The sequence below is a fragment of the Ambystoma mexicanum genome, chromosome 2p (genome assembly GCF_040938575.1).
Source record: "Ambystoma mexicanum isolate Mex_15411 chromosome 2p, UKY_AmexF1_1, whole genome shotgun sequence".
Lineage (NCBI taxonomy): Eukaryota > Metazoa > Chordata > Amphibia > Caudata > Ambystomatidae > Ambystoma > Ambystoma mexicanum.
In genome coordinates, this window is record NC_090923.1 from 1,110,584,505 (window position 1) to 1,110,606,294 (window position 21,790).

The 21,790-nt window shown below is 47.1% G+C and overlaps 1 protein-coding gene across 18 annotated transcripts in view; it reads right to left on the bottom strand.

Annotated features, from left to right (window-relative positions):
* The window catches only part of MARK2 (microtubule affinity regulating kinase 2), a 1,484,563-nt gene that overhangs the window by 456,634 nt on the left and 1,006,139 nt on the right, over nt 1–21,790 (bottom strand). For all 18 annotated transcript variants that reach the window (XM_069645125.1, XM_069645124.1, XM_069645120.1 and 15 more), the window contains one exon: nt 5,684–5,781. In XM_069645125.1, the coding sequence (XP_069501226.1) occupies nt 5,684–5,781 (98 nt within the window). The remainder of the gene's footprint in view (nt 1–5,683; nt 5,782–21,790) is intronic.

Sequence of the window (21,790 nt, forward strand, 5' to 3'; positions counted from 1 at the left end):
TCATTGAGCTTAAGGCTCCTAACTGCTTTGCATCATTTCCTTCATCATCCTCGTCTCAGTACTTTAGTGGTTGTGGGAATTGGAGTCCACTGATTAACTGATGCAGTGCTTGGAGAAACTGTGGCAATGCTTCCATATGAAAGATCAGTTGTATATGACGGGGAATTAGAACTGAAAATGTTTTCTTGAAACTTTTACATTTCAGATCATTGGTGGGTGTTTGGCATAATGAGTGTTGGAAAAGGTTTTTATCTTTTCCCTAAAGAGGACGGGGGTGGAGAACATATGCATGGCAATAGGCCATAAATGTATAGGATACAAGGGGATCTTTTCCATGGGAAAATGGGGGATACCATGTCTCATCCAATGAAGCTAGGACATCTCCCCTGTGGATCCCTCCTCCCATGTGATCCTCCCTCATGCAGCCACCCTCAGGATCAGGTAGAGTCTGCCGTCCCCTGGCCACATGGGAGGTCGTCAACGCTTGGAAAACAGTGATGAGTCAATTCGATTTATCACAGGAAGTAGAATAAGACATACACAGCATGAAAAAACAGTAATGGCTTGAAAAGATCCTGACTGACTCCAAACCTTACTGGAAGAAGACACACCCTAACAGCAAAGTACTACATGCATAAAAGGAGGGAGAAAAAGGGTTACAGAAACAGAAATTAAGATTGTCCAGGAGGGTAACAATCCCGCAAGCAAAATATTGGAAAGTACACTACTGGACCAATTTCAGGTACAATCCCAGTAACAGATGGATGCAGTTGCACAAAAATGTGTTATAATTGATATGTGGGTGACTTGAAATCAATCGAAATCCACCCATAACAGTGGTCGAAGTGAGCGGGAGCGGTCGGGAGCGGTGCTCCTCTACTTTTTAAAAATATGTTTTACAGCTCCTATACTTTTATTTTAAAAAGAAACTGTTCCGGAATGGTTTCGTTTTAAAATAAAAGTGAGTAAGATGTTGCAGCTTGCATTTTCAGTGCACTGCACTGAACGTTCCCATAAACAGCAGGTGAAAGTGTTTGGGGGTTTGTATTGTGTGGGAGGGAGCATGGTGATGAGGTTTGTGGTGAGTGGGTGCAGGCCAGCAGGGAACATAGCTCCACTACTTCTTTTCGTACACTTCGACCACTGACCCATAACTTCTATAAATGCACAGATTGTCTTGAAAACCACACGGCCCAATAGGGACCAGGGAGAAGTGTCAACGCACTGTTACAGGTCAGTAGACGTCACTTTGAAAACTCTTCCAAAAAGTACCACAAGTTCTCCACTAAGAATCAACTGCTTAAACCAATAGGTTTTGTGCAGTTATAGGCAATAGTGTACTTTAGACATCCCACTCAGCTTGGGAGCCTCACCAGACAATGGTTCCGGAACCAAAGGACCAGAGGATTTCTGAAGTGCATGCCACACGGTCCAGGTCCAGAGAGACACAAACACACGTCTGGAGACAGACTATGTGAGGGCAGGACCAGTGATTGAAACAACGTCACCTGCTATGATGCAGTGAGACCTATTCATAGAGCTGGGTACAGTGGAAAATGACCCAGGATTTGCAGGTGGAGAGATCCATTTTAGGTTGACTTGTAGCCCGATTAGGACACTGGGGATGATGGTTTAAGGCCCAGAAAATGGGAGAACCAGGACACAAAAGTACCACCCTCTGCAGCCAACCTACGATGAACAGCACAAAGGAGCAGGCAAAGGGGACTCGCTCATCAAGGGCTAAGACGCAGCTCGGGGTGAACAAGAGGAGAAGCCAGGCAGCAGAGGGGTTCCCACGAGACAGGTTGGCTGGGAAGGTAGCCCAGTATGTCCTACGTCCAAGCAGGTTCAGATGGTATAACTAAAGGCAACTCAGTACTGCAGCTAAGCAGCAGAGCATCTGCCTCTAAGGTTTGGCAAGTGAGATTACCAGGTGGCATCTGGACTGCAGGCATGGAGGAACCAAAAATAAAAGCAGGAGATACCAGCAAGGACGGAAGGAAGGAGTGGAGCAGTAGAAGAGCCAGCAAGGTGTTTATTCCAGCAATAACGATGCAGGAGACTTCCACAATATGACAGGTGTTGGGGAGAATTCTCAAAAATGTGCCAATTCCCTTCACCTTAGAGACCCACAGAAACTTTTCTGGATTTTGAGGACTTGTTTTTTTTAACCTGGAGAGAGTGAGACCCTTTTCCCCCCACTCTCTCATGCATTTTAATGTGATTTTATACACTGTTTCTTTTGGTTATGGAGTCCAACCAACTCCATAGGCATCTTTTACATTGTGTCACACAGCACCTTCAGTGCAGTGGCACAGGGAAGTCTTTCAGATTTCCTCATGGTTTAAATACCTTCTCTGGGATCAACTACTGTTTCCCAGAGCAGTAAAGTGAAATTGACTTTACTTACCATTGTACATTTCTAGACCCAGCACACACTATCTTACAATAGAGTGCTGGAGGGGTTACTTAGTATCCCCTATGGCTAACTTCTTTTTATGTTACCCTTTCCTCACTGAATGGCTGGTGGCAGTGGTTTAGGTTTGAACTAACATGGGTTTGCATTTACCGCGACCGTTTGCGGCTCCGGTAAAGCAACCGTGGGTGACATCTTTTTCAAAATGGTGCAGAGCCAACTTTGACAAAATGGTCCCCGGTCTTTCTCGTGCCAGTTTGTTGTGGAAAGTTTCCTAGAAATTTTCTCTGCACGCCAAACCAGGCTTGGTCTCTTTGTTCATTTTGCCTTTGGCAGGGTTTCTGAGTGAAACCTCCTCTGGCGCCCCAGAGTCTGGGGTAGGCAGAACGTGAGGGAGGTGCCCAAAACTCTCTGTGCCTAGTGTACTAGGAGACCCAAATGCACTCTGTGGTGATTGGCTGGCTGACTGTCCGGCAAGGACAGCCACCCTGCTGGGTGAGTGACAGCTAGGCTGGAATGAATGGGACAGAACTGAATAAAAGGCAAGTCTTTTGACTTGGAAGGCAGAGTCGAGAACTGGACGAAGGAACCGAAGAAGAGATTGAAGAGGTCGCCTGCTGCAACTCCTGGACTGTAGGTTTGCCCGGTGAAGCCCTGCTGCAGTGCCAACTTGCCAAGTTCGCATCGACAGAGAAGCCCCCTGCAAGGACGACGTCTCACTGAGTTGGTGGGACCAATCAACTCCGAAGTAAGCCAACTGGACATCCATCTCGGAGCTGGTTGAATTTCCTCAGAGATGCTGCAGGAAACCGAATAGCCAGGGAGAGGAACACCAGATTGTGTGCGTTGCTTTTAAGCTGGCCTAAAGCTTTTGGGAAATCATCCTGACTCCCACGAAGCAGGACTGACCAAGCCTGAGCCCCCTTAGCAGAGTGCGGGACCGCAGAAGCAAGGAAAGTCCACCTCGACAGCCAGGAATCGCATTGTTGCTATTTGCGGTAGCTGCGAGAAGCTTAAACGCGAAACAGCCACTGAAAGTGAAGTTTGCCAGTTGCAAGTTTTGACTGTCCCATTGCAGTGCAGGTGTCCCCCGACGTCCTCCCTCTTGTCCCCACGACTGAGGCCCAGGAACAGTGAGATCTGCAGAGCTGCACAGGAACAGAGGTCATCAGCTGCATCTTTTCTTCTTCACCAAGGTACTGTAAAATAAGTCTAAGAGAACTTACCTCTTACTGTAGAAGTGCTTGTAACTTACACAACTCACAAGTCTAAAGCTTGTGGCCCTACATTTGATTCTTCTTTTTATCAAAGACTCTTAAGTATGTGTGCAAAGACTTTTCCATTTAATTACCAGAAGTGCTGCATCCTATACAAAGACTGTTGGCCATTGACTTTAGCTTAGCCTATTCAATTGTATGACTCTTCTAAGAGGACCAGAAAGTATTTGCCCTGCTTAAGAATATTGGTGATCTCTTGTGTTCTAATAACCTTTGCCTTTTACCAATTTTGAAGAGTGTTCTGAATGCCATATTAATGTCCCCAGCACCCTTGTTATTGAAGTCACCTGTGGGTGTAGGTTGTGTCTGTGGGCCATCCCAAAAGGGTCTTGTCCAATTCAGAAACTCAGAGTGCACAGTATTGAAGTATATGTGTGTGTTACTATTCTATTGCTCCCTTCTAAAGAAGGCTTTATAACTGACTGATAAATTATTAATTGTTGATGCAAGAAACCTTGAGTAAGTTTATTTGAATACCTATAACTGTGAATCTTTGTGTAACTCCACTACTGCTCACATTTCCCCTCTTGAGATAAGCCTGGCTGCGCAACACGCTACCAAAACTGTGTACTATAAGCTTATACCGAAGGTTGGGTTGCCTATACCTGTAGTCATAGTTGTTTGTAGTGTTCCCAGAGGCTAATGCATTCAAACTTTGCATAACAGGGGCCAGCCAAGTACAGTAGGTCACAGCAGTGTCAAGATCCTACCTAACCGACACAGCTTCCAGGTGAGTTGAAAAACATCTGTGAATGGTACAGAGGCAACCCTCCCACCAATCTACAGGCATGTAACATGCACGTTTTGACAGCCAGGTAAGCTCCCAAGCACCAAGGCACGCCTACATGTTTTTGGACAGAGAAGGGCATGAAACCACCAATTTAATGTGCACTGATCTACCTGAGAAGGGTGCCTTGCTGACATAGGATGCGCCTATATTAGCGAAACAGCTCTTGCTTGCAGTCCACAAAAAGGCCACAAAACAAAAAGGCTCAAGTAGGACAAGGAAAAATATCTTTGCACTCGGATGGCTAAGATCGATTGGGATTTCGCTATTCGTATGGTCAAAATGGCTACAACAGTGGTGTACCCAAAACAACTGTATAGCTGCCACCAGCCTACCCTTCAACACACTTACTCATTGACAGAACTCTCCCAGAGAATGGGTTGCCAAAAAGCACTAGCAAGGCAGCGCATTAACGAGTTGCAGTGAGTGGGAATGATATGCAGAATTTTTCTGTTTCTGTACATTAATGTAAATAGCCAAATTTTCTGAAATTGTTCCAAAAATAAAACCCATCTTGCAATTCTTTTGACATCAAACATTCGCTATTTTTTATTAACTGGAGCTATTGTATTCGGAGCACAGTGATAAAGTTGCTTACCAATGAGGTCTGATTTAGAGGTACTGTATCTCATGTTCTAAAGATGCACTCGTTTGGGAATCCAGGATTTCAACTGTCAAAGATGGGGCTTTGTAAGACCAGCAACATGGCAAAGGGGTAGTTTGTCTTCAGTCCCTCTCAGCCACATAGCAACGGAGCAATGTGGCAGCGGCTTTATGGTATGCCTGGTTTAAACAATAGATGCACTGATGAAGCTTTATTCTTTACTTAGAAAAGCACAGATGTGATGCGGAGGAGTTAGTTCAGCACTAGTAAACAGAGGCAGTGCAGATTCTAAAGCAGTGTTACTAAAACTTTCCATAGGCTACACAGTCCGGAAAGCACAGTCGATAGGTTATGGTCAGATGTACAATGGTATATCACTGTTCGTATATAAACAGATGAGGTTGCCTAAGCCTACTACAGTCCTACTCTACACTTTTGGGCTCTTCAAACCAGTCCTCTGCCCAAAAAGTTCTCTTCCTGTGAACCGGATTTTCTAGCAGTCCACACATGTTGCAGTGCTAAAAAAACATCTTTACAAAAACAAGTTTCAGTCGCTCTGGAGAGGGAAAACTAATGGCCAACGAACAAATTAATCTTACCTGTCTTTCCCATTCTGTATTGAGCCTGGTCCAAGGCTGGCACGTTCTACCATGGGCGAGTTCCTGCTCCGGTTTGTTCCAGTGGACAGAACACTGTTCTTTAAGTCAACAAGAAAAAACAAGCCTTTGTCAACAGCAACTCCTTAGCAAACTTGGACATGAATGTTAAAAAAGTTAACTTCAAGTGGATGTGGAAAATAGCCCACATAGAGAGCCAGAATATAAATCAGCAGAGTTGCAAGTGATTTCAACAGACATGAGACAATCTATAAATATATTTCGAAGACCCCAATGTCTGGTTCGAGGAATATCCGATTCAGAGAATTATCAATGAACATCCATGAGCCTTTTTAGGAGAGGAAAGAGATTTAAGAATCTGTGGAAAAACAGTATATATCCTAGTGCTGCACTACAGCTAAATTGAGTATCAAGTACCATAGGAAACCCAAAAATGTAATCGCTTATAACTTGATTTGCACGATAGATTTGTTAAAAAAAATAGTTTTCGGCCTACTCCCATTAATTTCCCCTTATTGAAATAGTCCAAATTCTGGCCAGCACACAACAAAAACCACTGGACAAAATTTGACCAGGCACGAAGCATTGACTCGGTTTCCAGGTGGTGTCTGGGGTTATTCCATCCAGTAGTAGTTCAAATACTCAACGGTGCCCCTTCTCCCACAATTAAAGCAATAAATGTGTCCCACAATGCATCGGCGAGGCTTTTCAGAAATGAAAAAGCCGCTTCTTTTTGCTGTATGCAAGATATAACCGCGGTTATAAATGGTATAACCGGAGTTAGCTGAAAACGAAAAGTGGAAAAAATGCCATTTGGAAAAGGAAAAAGGATGAAATGGCATTAGGCTAAAGGTGAGAAGGGTGAAAGAGGACACCATGGGAAATTGGGGGTTTGGAGGGGGTCAGGTGCTGGGGACCAAGTTCAGAGCTGTAACATTTTTGCATAACCGGGTTATCCGGCGGGATAATCACGGTTATAACAGACCCAATCAGGAATGAAAGTGAGTCACATGAAACAGTGTTTGGAGGGAATTTGAGAGGGCTAGGGAGGAAACAAGGACCAGAGGGGGGTGGGGGAGTTTGGGAGGGCAGGGGAGAATTTTGGATTTTGCATGCGTTCCCCCACCCCCCAATAACCACGGTTATTTGTGTGCATTTACGGATAACCGCTGTTATCTGTAATAAATTGATGACCACAATTAGTAGAAAAAATATCTTTTTAAGAGAGATAAAAGACAATTAAGTGGGTAATTTTACAGCGACAGTGAGGTGGCAGTGTAATGAGTATGGCCAGTGGGTTACTTTAAGGAACCGAAAGGGAAATAAGGAAAGTGGACAGTGGGCCCCAAACACATGTATAGTGGCCACTGTTGAAAGCTGTGGCCACCTAGTGGGTCAAAAAGAAACATATTGGGGGAACATGTACCGTGGACAAGGCCGAAGGCCATGGCTAGTGGCCTGTAAGAAAACTATGGTATAAGAAAACCCTTTAAATTCACTGAAAAACCCTTAGTTAAGGTGCAGTTAAGTTGAGCAGATTTAACAACAATTAAGCAGATGTGGGAAGTCATGACTAGCTTAACTCAGCGTGTTCCCGTTGCAAAGCCCATGAGCACATACATATTACAAGAGAAGGGATTCACAATCACATAAAAAATGTTAAGCTGCTCATGACTTCCCACATAGTATTACAGGATTTGTTTAGAAACTCGAAAAGGGACGTCAACTGGGTGGGTTAGTGATACTATCCCTTAGTGTTCCTTTTTTTATTTTATTTGGTTTGATAAACCTTTTACAAATTACATACAAACAACACAATTTAAATAAAAATTTCTTTTTTTTAAAATGTATTTATAACCACTGCTTGACATTGCAACAGAGAACACAATAACACATTGACAATCAATGCATTGATGAAGACACAATCGTCAGTGCCAGGGTGCCGGTCCCGTACGGACAAAAAAGCGGTTTAAAGAGTCCAATCAGCGACCTGGCAGGGAATCAGAGAGCAATCAGTCGTTTAGTGAGGGGAGGGCGCTGGAGAGCAAGAGTCAACCGTATCATGGTCGTCATCACTCGTAGAGGGGAGCAAATCCAAACGGAAGGGGGCCCAGATGTTCCAGGGTCTGCTCACCTTCGGTTGCAGGGTTACCCAGGTAAGAGCTTGAAGCCATTGGCCGCGTGTAGGGGGTTTAGGGCGTACCCAGTGGAGTAGGATACAGCAGGCCCCAAGCAGCATACACAGATCAGCCAGCCTCCCCGAGTCACGGCCCATTCGGGGTAGTTCATGAAATAGGGAGACGGGGGGGGGGGGGGGGGGGACCAGGTGATGACAGTCAATAACTTGAGAAATAGTTTCACACACTTCTGACCAAAATAAGGAGAGACTAGGACAGCACCAAAGCATGTGGAGATAGTCCACATTATCAGTCCTGCACCTTGGACACATGTGGTGAAGCCTGACTGGAGTGTAGTGGAATCTCTGTAGGATTGATCTTCGAGTTTATGGAGACATCCTGGGTACGGGTGCATATGAACTCCCAACGCTGATCCGTTATATCGACGCCTAGATCCCTGCCACATGCCGCTCTAAGTTTCTCCCACGAACGGACCATCCCATGCTGAAGGAGGCTATAGAACCTAGAGACCCAACCTCTGGTGGCGCTTCCCAACATAACTTCTGCTAAGAGTGGGTCATCCGTCGGCAGGGTGGGTTAGGGGAATACTGGCCATCTGTTTTTCAGGATCCGATGTAAGCCGGTGTACTGAAGCCAGCAGGAGGGTCTACCCCGTAAGGGATCGGGAAGGTCTGGCCACTCCGTTAAGGTCCCCATGGTGAAAGCGTCCCGGATTGTGGCAAACCCAGTGGCGAACCATGGTGGCGTCAACCAGAGAGGAACCAGGGAGATAGTTCCATAATGGAAAGTCACCATGAAAGGGGCGTGGATTACCACTTTTTCTCCTAAGTTTATTCCATGCTATTATCATGGTTCCGGTGGGATCCATGGAGTCCAATGTAAGGGCGGGGAGAACCAAGGAGCATACGTCCAAATCACCAGCTGCCAGGCGTTCAAGCTTAACATGAGGGGGAGGTTCGTCCGTGTCAAATCAGAAAGCTGCAAAGTGGGCCTGTGCAGCGACCCAGTAACTCTCAAATTCGAGGGCGCCAAACCCACACGATGTGATAGGAGACACCAATGTGTCAAGTAGGGATGCAACGGTATTACGGTATACCGTTAAAGATACCGTGAACCACTTAATTGAACAATAATAACCGTCACATTGTTTATACCGGTATACCGTTCAGTGTGCTTTTCAATCTGATTTGGAAAGGCTGCAGTAAGCAAGTGCTGCGCAGTCTTGGTCTTGCACCGTTGGATGTGCCGTCTGCCAAGTAGTTTCAGTTGGAGCAGTTTTTAATGCCATTCCATAAACCACACGTGCCTGACACAAAATCAATATGTTAGCAATAGGAAGAATAAATACAGTGCCAAGAAGGAAAAGGGTTTACTTTGGGTTGGCGGCTTTGGGGTTTATATATTTATAATGGATAATGTTTTCTAAACATATGACAATGGGGGATTTCCCTGATTCTATCATTGAATTTACATATAATAAGTCACACTGCAAAATGTACTCATCTCTGAGGTTATTCCCTGCTGCCATACCAAACTGTAACATGTCCATGATTACTGAACACCTTTTGGCCCGCAAGTAAACTAAAGGCTGTAACGTAAAGAGAGTGCGTGTGTGTATGCGCACAAGCGTATACTACCATCAGGATCCAATGATCTGTGGCATGCAGGTTATCAAGATGGCAACATGTTCATCTTCACCAGTAGCCAGTGGGGGAGCTAAAAGCCTAAAGGACCACTTAAGAAAAGCTATTCAGTTTGGTTTGCCAGTCGCAGCAGGGATGCCCCCCCTCCTCCTCTCCACATGTGTTTGTGTTTGGTGGAAGCAAGGGATGGCATTTCAGTGGAAAGTATGTTGAAAAGCCCAATTCTGACCCTGGGTGCCTGGTTTTGTTTGTGATGATAAATCTGACAATTTATTACCTTTTAGAAAATATTTGTTAAGATTAGTTAACTCCACCTGCTATATCGCGATAACCATGATATACCGTCATTTGGCAATAAGGTTATTGTACCATCATAAAACTAATACCGTGACACCCCTAGTGTCAAGTTTCAGGCGAACAGCCCCGGAGTGCCACAGAAAGGCGTTAACGGTTGGGGTCAGCAGCTTAAAGAATTCTTGTCCCGGCCAGAGTGGAACATTCAGAAACCTGTATAGGAGTTGTGGTAAAACTATAATCTTGAGGACAGCTAGTGTAAGCGGTAATTTGGCCCAATTCGTCATCTTCCGGTCTAGGGACGTCAGGTAGTGCGTGAAATTAAGTTCATAGAGACAGATTCAGTGACGTGTGACTGAAACCCCAAGACAGGTGATCGCTGTCTGGGACCAGGTAAATCCGCGGGGGGCGGTGGCGTCAGTCAGTGGAAACAGAATGGATATGGTGCAATTTATCTTTAAACCCGTGAGTTCCCCGAAAAGTATGACGTCTTCCAGGAGAGGAACCAGATTGATATCATTGGAGCGGTTGTAGAGTAAGGCATCGTCCGCAAGAGGGAAATTATCTCGGGAGTCCCAGAGAGTCAGATTCCCCTATGAGCATGGCGTTGGCGGATCCGGTCCGCAAGTGGTTCGATGGCCAATGCAAAGATTAGAGGTGAGAAGGGACAGCCCTGCCTAGTGCCTCTGGCTACCTTACATCAGGCGGAACACCAGTCTTCGGTATGGACCCTGGCCATGGGGGACGCATAAACGAGTTTTAACCAGGAAATAAAACTAGGGCCAAAATTGCATTTCTTGAGCAGCAGCCACAAAAATCGCCAGGATACATAGTCAAATGCTTTCTGCATATCCAACGTGCCCGCTACAGCCTGTGTATTTGGGTCAATTCGTGCAGGGATATTAAATAGACCAGGGATCCCCAACGTGTAGCTCGGGAGCAACATGTTGCTCGCGGCACCCTAAATTGTTGCTCACCAGTTGCTCTGGGCCATGATGTGGAGGCCTAGAAGGAGGTGCTGAATGGATGAGACCTCAGTAGCACTGTGCAAGAATGTTGGCCAATGAGCCCCTGTGCTTCCAGCTGGCTTATTTTTATACATGCAAGATTTGTGTTTGGTGCCACCATGCACACAATTCTTCAGTAAATATCCTTACTTGTTATGGTAGTGTCATTGCTAAAACCCTGTCATCACCAGTTACTTTGTCCAGCTGACACATGTATTAATGAGTACAATATTTGATCCATCTTTGTGTCATGGAGAAAATTGGCATATTATTTTCCTTGGTACAGCTAGTATGAGCATATTGGACAAGGAGGTGGTATGCATACCCAACATTCCTTTATTAAATAATGTGCATGCAAACTTTCTGTACAAGTGAGGTTTGTGTTTGATGCCACCATGCATATTTATCGACAATGTTCATTTTGGTGTCACCTGTATTTATTACTACATAGTGTCCTAGTGGAAAAATTGTCATCGTTTGATACTCTGCCCATCTGGCACATGGTTAAGGGGCAGATACGGTTAATGCAGGTCACATTTTTCATAATTAATATGCCCTGTATTCTATATTTGTCTCAGTTGTTTAAACTAACAAGCCAATTAATTGGTTCAAATCCCAGATGTGCTTTTAAAGAATAAGGAACATTCTTAACTGGCCTGACACTTTCAAATTGAACACCCCCAATTTAGCTCATAAGGCGCTAGCAGGTGTTTCTGCAAGGAGACCTGCTATTTGGTACAGGAATTTATTTTACAACCCCTCCAGAAAATGACAGTTCTAACCACTCTAGATTTTGCGGCCTTAAAATCATGAAGACCTTTGTGTTATATATCTCAACTCGTCCAATCAGAATGCCGCAAACTTGAAATAACGTAAAAAGTCATTTAATCATTAATGATGCCTTTTCAGCTATCTTCTTAAAATGACTGACGCAAGCACTGCTCTTTCAGAAGAGTGGGCTCAAATAAAAATGAGACTGCCCCCTCATCTCTACATTCATTTAAAAACTAGCTACAAGGTTTCACCCTTTGCCTGAACACCATCATTTTTGTTTTTATTATATCTAATTTCAAACTGTAATTCCCAAAATAGGAACTTGTGTTTAGCAGGCCCTGTTGGAGACCTGCTTGGGGCAAGTCCAAAAAAGCTGTGTCTTCTGCATAAGGAAGCATGCTATACAATGAACCCTTCAGGTGGAGGGTGGATTAACTTTCCTAAGAGAAGTACTAGAATCAACATCCAAAAGGAATACATTGGGACCAACCGACATCCCTGCTTGTCACCTTTATTGGTGTTGGAAAACAATGTATAATTCCACAATCTTGTATATTGGACAGATGCTGAGATTTCAGCGTATCACGTTGGATAAGACTTAAAAAACCATTAGTGACCTGTAAGAATGTAGAAGTAGGACTCAGACACAGTGGGCTCATGTTGTTTGACATATACTTTTATTGAAAGTAAAAGGGTGGGGGACTGGGGAAGCTCTTGCCTTTCCCTAAAGCTAAGAGGGGTTTCTATTCCTCAACCAAAACTAAGGAATCTGTCAGGATGTCTTGTCTAAAGTAAATAGTCCACTGTCACAAGTCCAAAGCCTATTTCCATCCCTCACACTATTGACCAACCTATAAAAAACAAAAGGTCTTCTTAATTCAGAAGAATAGGTTGTAGATCCAATCAAAGAGTTCCAAGTAACAAAGGTTCCAAACCCACAGTTCTTAAATGTAAAACAAAGTTCTTAGATATTTCTCTGTTGCACAAACTTCGCAACGACTCCCTTGTCCCATTTCCTTCTCTTGGCAACTCTCTATTTATTGGACCACAACCAGGGGCAATAACTGCTTTGCCCTGGTTCCTTCTCTTGTAGGTCCCAGTTCTCTGCTTCTCTCTCTTTCCGCTTGGGCCAATTTGGTTCACTTCCCTGCCAAGTATGGTCCTTAGTAAATTACTCTGTGGTTTCCCTTCTTCTCATGGGATTGGGCCCCAGACCCCTCTTTATGTCCGGGAACTGGGAGCCCTCTTCTCCCAAGTACCACCATGAGGAAGAGGGCTTTTGTGTTTCTCGTGTAGTGGGTCCCAAACCCCCCTTGCGTGAGGGTACTTGGAGCTCTCTTCTCCCATGTACCACCACAAGGAAGATGACTTGTGTGGTTCTTGTGTAGTGGGTCCCAGACACCTCTTCTTTGTGTGTGGGTACTTGGAGCCCTTTCCTCCCAAGTACCACCACAAAGAAGAGGACTCATGTTGCCTTTGTTTGGTGGGTCCCAAACCCTTAAGTTTCTCTTGTTGGGGGACAGGCATGGTCCACATGCCTGCCTGGTACTGTGACTATCCAGATGCTGATTGCACCGTCTTATTTTCCCACCAGTCAGCCCGAGTGCTCCCCCCCCTTTGTAGTGGGATCTGGTCTGCCCGGGAACACTGCAGTGTCAATGTTTGCCAGGGCAGCGTGGTCTTCCTTTCACGTGCTTCCCTGTCTGCAGGAACACCAGGAGCTTGTCTCTGCTAGCTCGCCTTCTGGTCCTTCCACTGTGGACTGGCCCTTGTCCTTCCAGCTCCCTTCTTGGCATCCTGGTGTGCTTCCTTGCACCTTCCTGCACCGTGCTGGCTCCTGCATGGAGGACTAGACAACCTCTTCCTTTTCTACTCTGCATTGGCCAATGAGCAGCCAGCAACAACTAGACTGCTCATTGTGGTTCTTAGGAGAACTCTTCATGCCTCCGCTCCTCCTCTTCATCCCAGTACTTATTCCAAGTTGTCTAGAATGCTCATGTTGGTTATGCGGAACACTCTACATTCCTCCATGCATCTTCTTTGTCTTAGTGGTTGTCAGTAGCATATCTTTCAACTCTTCCCCATTCTTCGTCTCAGTATTTCTACCCTTGATCTCCCTTGGGTTGGTTGTGCTCTTCATAGTCCCAGTACTTATCTAGGGAAATGGCAGGGCGACTATAGCTCATGAGCTTATTAGGGAAGGGGTTGTTCTTTGGGTTATAGGAAGGGGGACTAGGGTCTGGTGATTGGTACGGATATTGCGTTCTCAGGGTAGGGTCGTTCCTAGTCACATGAGGGGTTTCCTCTCCCATGTGATGCTCTCCCTGTGCACCACCCTCAGGGGAACTATTGTACCGGGGACGTACCACCCTGGCCCCATGGGAATGGTCTCTCCAATAGGGTAGAAGGGACAGCATCCACCGATTTGTCACAGACGCCAATAAAATGTAAATTATGCCACATTAGGTTTCTAGCAATCAAATACCGACTAAATCCACCCTGGAGTGCTACAGATTCCATAATTGGGGACTACCACTGCCAAACCACTGCTTGGAATCTGGCAGTGATACCACTGGACCAAATGGCAGTAACGGTACCGTTGAGATGCCACCAAACTCGTAATGAGCCCCAATGTCCAGTAAGGGAATTGGCCTATAATCGTGAGGGGCTGGTGGTCCAAGAAATACTTGTCTACGGGGATGGCATAATGCCTGTCTTGACAACAGCAATCAACATAAAACGATTTGGTGTCCTTCAAAAAAGCTCCCACTGTTTCTCAAATTCTTTTTTTGTCTTAAGCCAATTTTTTATGCCATTTTGAAACTATAAATCTAACCAGCAGTGTACACACCCCTCATTAAATCATGGTTCAGTGTTCTTTTCGAGATTCTACATTCTGCATCGAACCATGGTACATCCCTCTCTATAACCTGGAACTCCTGAACTTGGGGGCACGGTTTGCCAATAGCTCTGTCCTCGATAGTTTCTCCTAAAGACTCAAACAAACTGACGCTTTCCTTTGTGGCCTCTGAACTGTTCAACAGTTTTAAGAGAATATCTTAATTTCTTGTGAATTAGTAATACTTTCCAATGCCTCCTTTTCGAGCATAGGCATTGCCAACCAGCCTCTCTTGCTGTCAGATATCTTCTTTGTGGTGCCTACCCTGGCCATTGGAAAATGTACTCAAGAGGATTGTGCTTACTCTTTGATCAATAGGAAATGTAACATTTCATAACATTCCTGAAGAAAAAACCATCCAATATACAGACATCAATGACTGTGGAACAGTATTGCCGATTTTGCATGCTCAGGAATGCACCATTTGCCATTAAAGATCCCATAAAATCCTAGGCAGAATCTCAGTAGACCTGAAAAATCAGTGCTCCGTTTGTGGCCATTTTTACTGTCCATACATTTGCACTAATATTTTGCTCGGGAACCTGAAACCCCATGTAATGTTTATTTACTCCTACTCTATTTTTGAACTGCTGGACTGGTCCTATATGTATAAAAATGTACTACTGACCACTCAATTTCCTCAACATTTCTTGTAAACAACCACGTCAAATGAAGTTAAAGGCCTTGCACATTTCCTTGACTAGAATAACACAGTCTAGATAACTATTAAGTACAGCAAATTAAAGGTTCCATACGCAGTTTTAACTTTGTTACATTTCTAATTTGTGTTGCAATCATTTGTCCGCCAACTGTGCACTGATATGTTCTGTTGAAAAATGGATGTTGCTCACCATTTTTTTTTGATATGCCAATGTTGCTCATTGCGCGCAAAAGGTTGGGGACCCCTGAAATAGACTATGAAAATTAAGGGAGATAGAACGCCCTGGAATGAAACCGGATTGATCCGAATGGACTATGAATGACATGTATGGGGCCAATCGGAGAGCGAGTGCTTTAGCAAACATTTTCACATCACACATCATAAGTGACAGTGGACGGTAGGACCCGCATTGTGTCGCTAGTTTACTGGGCTTCAGTAGGACAGAGATGATCGCCTCCTCCCCGAGGGAGGGGGAAGCCCACTGGTCTCACATGCAAGCCGGTATGAGACCAGGCGGGATTTATAGCACTTGTAAAACTCAGTGGGAAGCCCGTCGGAAACCGGCGCTTTGCCGGAGGAGAGAGTCTACTGCTTTAGAAAGATGATCTGCTGTAATCGGTATGTCAAGAGAGTCTCTGGTTTCTGACGTCGATAGGGGTAAGCTATCCAAAAAGTATAAAATGGCAGTGATGGGGACAGTATCTGTATTACTATATAGTTTTTCGTACAACAGGCGAAATGAGTCATTGATGCCCTGGGAGGAGAGTACCAGGGAGCCATCTGCCCTTTCAATGGCAGGGATATGAGGCGCCCTATTTTCCTGGGAGATCAACCTAGCTAAAAGGCGTCCGGGACGCTCACCCGCTCCGTAGCTTCGAGCGACCCAGGGGTCGGCGAGGAACTTGCGTCCACGTTCGGCCCGCTTGCGGAAGGTGTCCAAAGCCGCACCCATTTTGCCTAACGTGGTGGAGGATGGGGATGCAGAGTATTGGGCCTCAAGTCTCGTAGAGGAGGGATTTGCTCTCTCTGATTGTCCTTCCAATCGTTTTAAGGATACCCTCCTCCTTAGAAAGTGCTATTCCCCCGATATAGGCTTTAAAGGACTGCCATAACGATGCCAGAGAATCCACAGAGCCAGCATTCAGTGCGGAAAAGTTGTTGATACTGGACCCGATTTCTCGAAGACCGGATCAAACCAGGCTTGGGGTTTCAGTCTCCACGAGCGGATTTGGTTTGCGGCCCTCGTTCCAGTCCAATGCCACCTTGACCGGGGAGTGGGCAGAGAAGGTTCTGGGTAGGATGGTCATATGGGAAATCGTCCTTACGAGTTTATTGGAGACAAGCCACCTATCAATGCGTGAGTGAGAGTCATGGACCGTGGAACAGAACAAAAAGTGAGTCAGGTTGCAACAGCCTCCAAGCATCCACTACCCCCAGTTGTGATTGTATGTCTAAAATGGTCTTGGCGGCTTTAGAGAGTTGGCAGGGTCTCATGCCGGACCGGTCCCGGTCCACATCTACGATGGTGTTAAAATCCCCTGTCCACAATATAGGAATAATAGGGAATCTCCCCAGTAGAGAGGAGAGATGGGTGAAGAAGTCTGGGTCTTCTACATTGAGGCCGGAGAAGTTGAGTAGACCCACCTCTCTATCCTTAAGAGAGCCAAATAACAGTGCATAGTGTCCCAGGGGGTCAATGTGTGATACCTTATGTATGAATTTGTGGGATTTATGAATTACTATCATGACCCCCACCCCCGGTTCTGAGTGGAGTAGGTAGTGTAGTATCGCTGGGGACCCCATGCTCTAGTAAACTCCTCGCAACCACCAGACACGGCGTGAGGGTCTTGAAGAAAGAGGACCTTCACCTTGTGGCATTCCACATATAGTTGTAGTTTACGCATTTTAGTAGGGTTACCTAGCCCTCTGATATTCCAGCTCATACAAACAATGTGCTCATCCGCCATCCAGTAGATCAGTGCGTATACCTGGAGACCTGCCTCCGGGGGAAGAGTCAATGTACCGATGGCATAAATATGGAGGAGATCTGGATCTCGGATCCCCAATTGCGTGTCAAGCAGTCTTTCAAATTTATCCCGGTAGATCAGTACTCTTGCTATGATAAGGCAAGGGGCGGGGGGAGCGCCCGGCTTAGGTTTCAACGCTGAGGAGTGGGGAGCCTTTTCTATTGAAAATTGGGGCAAGAGTTTCTGTGAATCCAGTATATTGAGGAGGATGCGCTCCACGTATTCCTCCATTGGGCTGTCGAGGCCGTCTTCGGGCACACCAATAATGCGCAGGTTGTTCGACCAGGAACGTGATTCCAAGGGTGGCGGTGGGGGGGCCAGATGGGGATGGGGGATCTCGCTTGTTTTCGGTGTTTCCTTGGTAAACATGTTTATTGAACTTTGCTTCTTATTAGCTCCTTTAGTCATGTTTGCCCTGACAGTGTCTTCAGGGTTAAGTAATGGTACAATGTAGTGGGAGATCTTCAGGTAGTTTCCCAACAATACAGCTAGGAAAGAGAAATCCCTGCGGCGTATGCAGAGTAGTCGATGCAGTACTGGGCTCACGGCCAGAAAGCGGCTGTAGAGGTCATCAGAGAGCACCAACAGGGCGTGAGGGGGTCAGGTGCGGTGAGTCTGGATCCTCCAGAGGGCAGGAGCGGAGGACTGGGGGGACAAGACCTCGCAATGTGTGAGTATGGTGAGAGGGAGGGCGGCTCACAATGTATCTGGTTCCTTAAGAGTCATACAATGTGAGTAGTGTCCATTCAGTATAAGAGCGGAGCGGGAAGTGCCTTCAAACTGATCCCTAAGGTACTGAGGCGGGACCACACCAGCAGGACAAACCCCGGATGCCTTGTACACACTGACTCAGGAAGAGTAGACGGGGCCAGTTGCAATTGGGATTGATTGCGGCATCCCACGTATGGACGGAAGAATTGTGTGAATTCGGGTATGGACTCCGGAAGTGTCTTAAACTACCAGTCCACGCCCTTAGATGGGTGTTTTATATGGATGACTGGCATGAGTAGTTATGGTGGGGGAGAAACGCACGGGCTGGGGGGATACCAGATGTGGGGCCAGGCCACAGCGCAAGAGGAGAGTGAGGCCTGGGAAGCCACCCTTGCTGCTGGAGATTAAGGGCCGGGCCGCGACTACAAGGCCCCTCTTTGACAGAGTCAAAGAAGACCACACTGCATTAAAGGAGGATGTATAGTGACACAGTCAGGGGACCCTCATATGGTTGGTAAGTGAGCCGGTTAGAGAGGGATCCCCTAGGTATGGATTGTATGCATAGTGGGCAGAGGGGGGGGAGGGGGGCTTCCCGCCGTAGCCGGAACCAGAAGCAATCCCAGCACATGTGATGCAGTAGATCCTGAGGTGCACTTAACGCGGCAGTGTTCTCGGCTCCTCACCCGCCAGGAGGTAGAGTCAGGGGCCAGGATCTGAGGCCCAGTGACACAGGCAGGCCCGCGTTGAAGTGATTGGCAGGGTCTGTTGGGGCATAGCATCCCGGCCCCCTCACACAGTGAAAGATTGTCCGGCTGAGCCCAGCAACCATCGATTCGGCAAGGGGGGGGGGGTAGTGGGCAGGTGCAGGGCGATTGACGCAGCCTGGATTTTGGTAATTCAATAGGGATCGAGGCGCAGGCTCTCCGGATGGGCCAGCAAGGGCCAGCAAGCGCAAGATGGATTGAAGAAGGTGGTGCTCCGCACCCCAAGGATGCAAGCCCCGGCGGGCCGCTGAATATTCTGCAGTTCTTCAGAGCTCAGGTACCACGCTGTGAGGGCTAGCTTGGCAACACGGGTGGATGACCCTGCCCCCGTGCTGTGCCAGAAAGATGTGCTGGGCCTGTCGGAAGGTGTATCGGGGGCACTTCTGAGAGGCTGAGTAGTTCCAAAAACCATGGCCTGGCCGGCCCTCATGGAGCGATTAGTATGTTGCTGAGTCGGTGAGACTCCTCTAGCTTGCAAATTACCCTGTGGATGAGGGGGGTAGGCGTAAAGGTGTAGGCTTTCATGCCGTTCCACTGGAGGTGAAATGCGTCGCCCAGAGAGCCAGGGCCCCGTCCCTGCCAGGATGCGAACTGGGGGCACTTCTTGTTGTGCCAGGTGACAAAGAGATCCACTTGGGGATGGCCCCACCTGTTGAAGATCTCCTGAATAACAAGGTCGTTTAGCTGCCACTCGTAATTGTCCGCTCCCAGCCTGCTGAGCCGGTCTGCCTCCTCCAGGTGGGATTCCCCTGGGAGGTGGACTGCCGAGAGGTAAATGTCGTTTTCCAGGGCCAATTCCCACATGCTGATCGCCAGCCTGCACAGAGGTGGTGATCTAGTGCCTCCCTGCTTCTTGGCGTAGTACACGCTGGTCGCGATCTCTGTCTGGATGAGGACAACCTTTCCCTTGAGAAGTGGTAGGAATGCTCTGAGCGCTAGCCAGATGGCGTTCAGATCTAGCAGAGTGATGGGGTATTCCTGGCTCCTGTCGAATCCAGGTGCCATGGACCGAGAGATAGTCCAGGGTGGCTCCCCAGGCCTCAAGCGAGGACTCTGTGCTGATGGTGGCCTGCGGAGAGGGCGGCCGAAAGCACTTGCCTGTCCATAGGTTGCAGTCCATGGACCACCAAGTTAGGTCTGGGTGGAAAGATGGAGGTTGCCCATAATTCTGAACCGCAGGAAAGAAGGATGGGGCTGCCAAATCGGGACACGTAGGTACGCGTCCTTCAGGTCCAGGGAGCACATCCAGTCTCCCTTGTCCAATGTCTCCGCTATAAAAGCTGGCGTAACCATCTTGAATTTTTGCAGGGGTGAGGTGAGGTTGAGGGTGGAAAGGTCCAGCACAACTCAGGCCCGCCCGGTTCTTCTGAATGGCGAAAATCCTGGAGTAAAGGCCAAACCCTAGCTGGGAGGCTGGAACTTCCTCCATTGCCTGGCTCTCTACAAGCGACCGGATCTCCACCAAATGAGTTGCTGTCCCAACCTGTGGGAGTGGAGGGGAGGAGGGAGGAGGGAGGGAGGAGGGAGGAGAGGCTGGGATAGGAAGGCGGTACCCTGTGAATACTACGAAAAGGATCCAGGGGCCCACGAAATTTTGGTGCCAGAATTGTGCATGGAGAGCAAGCCTGACACCCACCGGAGACACGTGGACCCAAAGGGGCGTGTCATGCCTTCTTTGCCTCGGAGGCTGAGGAGGGGGACTGGAAAAAGCTCTTACTCCCCCTGCCCCATTTTTGTTGCTTGCGCCGGTTCTGAGACGGCGAGCGATCCGGCAGCCTGGATCTGCGTTCCTGGAAGCAGCGGAACCCTCCATCTGTACAACCCTTTTGCAAGCGCTGCCGAGATTGGGTGTACGATTTGGGCGTAGTCTTTGTAAGAATGGATAAAGACTTTGTCATTTGTGAGCTGTTCTTTTTGTCCAGCTCTTCGTCCACAGAGGAGTGAAAGACGTTCCCCGCCTCGAACGGTAGATCTAGAATGTGCTCCTGGACATCAGGGTTGAATTTCGTTGCCCGGAGCCAGGCTGTTCTCCTCATGTCCGTGGCAATGCAGATGGCACGGCCTGAGGTATCGATATGAGCCACTGTGGATTCCATGAGGTCATGCGCCACGAGCTTGGCTTCCGGTAGCCCCGCCTTAAAGCACGATTGGCACTGGGTGGGGAGTTCCATGAGGAAGTCTGCAATTTCCCACCATAACCGTTGGTTGGCGGCAGCCAGCATGGCATCTGCGTTGGCCTGACGCAGGTGAAGGAGGCGTTGGAGTAGATGATCTTGTTAGGCAGAATCCTGTGCAGTGCCGTTAGGGACCACTACACACAATTAAGACTACAAGTGGTAATACAAGTTCACCTTTGGTACAAGTCTGTACTACACTGTTAAAGTGGTAGCAGTAGCGGGGCAGCCAGACTTATCTCAAGAGCAAATGAGCAGTAGAAGTGATCACACAAAGGACCACAATTACTGTGACTCAAGCAAACACTGACTCAAGGTTTTTGGTTGAAAAGTAAAAGTACATTTATTTCTAGATCATCTTTTCGTAAAACACTTCACTTCTATTAATGTAAAACCACACTTCAAATACACTACACACACCAATTTTCTTTGTGCAGAACAACTCAAGGTAAGTACCTTAGGATTGGACAGACCGGTGTTATGAAACAAAAGGTGTTACCAGGAATACATAATCGATCACTTTGTGGCAGTAATGACAGTTCGGTCTTACTAAAGATACGCGTACCCTCTGGAAGAAATGTTACCGAGTTAAAACACACTTAGCACCCGAGTTAACAAAAGAGAGTTGGGGACAAACATCATAGGCAATACTTTTGTCAAGGCAGACAGAATCAGAGAACACTTTCTGACAAGAAGATAAAAGTCAAAAGGCCTGTGCCAGGGTCAAGTGGAACCGGGTTCCTGTTGTCGAGGATCACACAGTCGGATAGTTCACGATTGAAGATTGCCAGGATTACTTGGATATTGTCAACAGAGGAAGCAAACGTTATAAGAGGGAAGGAAGACAAGGGCAAGCCTTGGATGAGGAGAAAAGGGTTCACCCTAGTTCCTCGAAGCTGAACACAGTACCTTATTCTTTGAATAAACTGGTGCCACGGCAGTTGTTCCTGGTAGTTTCCTGCAGACTCACGGTTCCTGGAGCTTCAGTTGTGGAGAC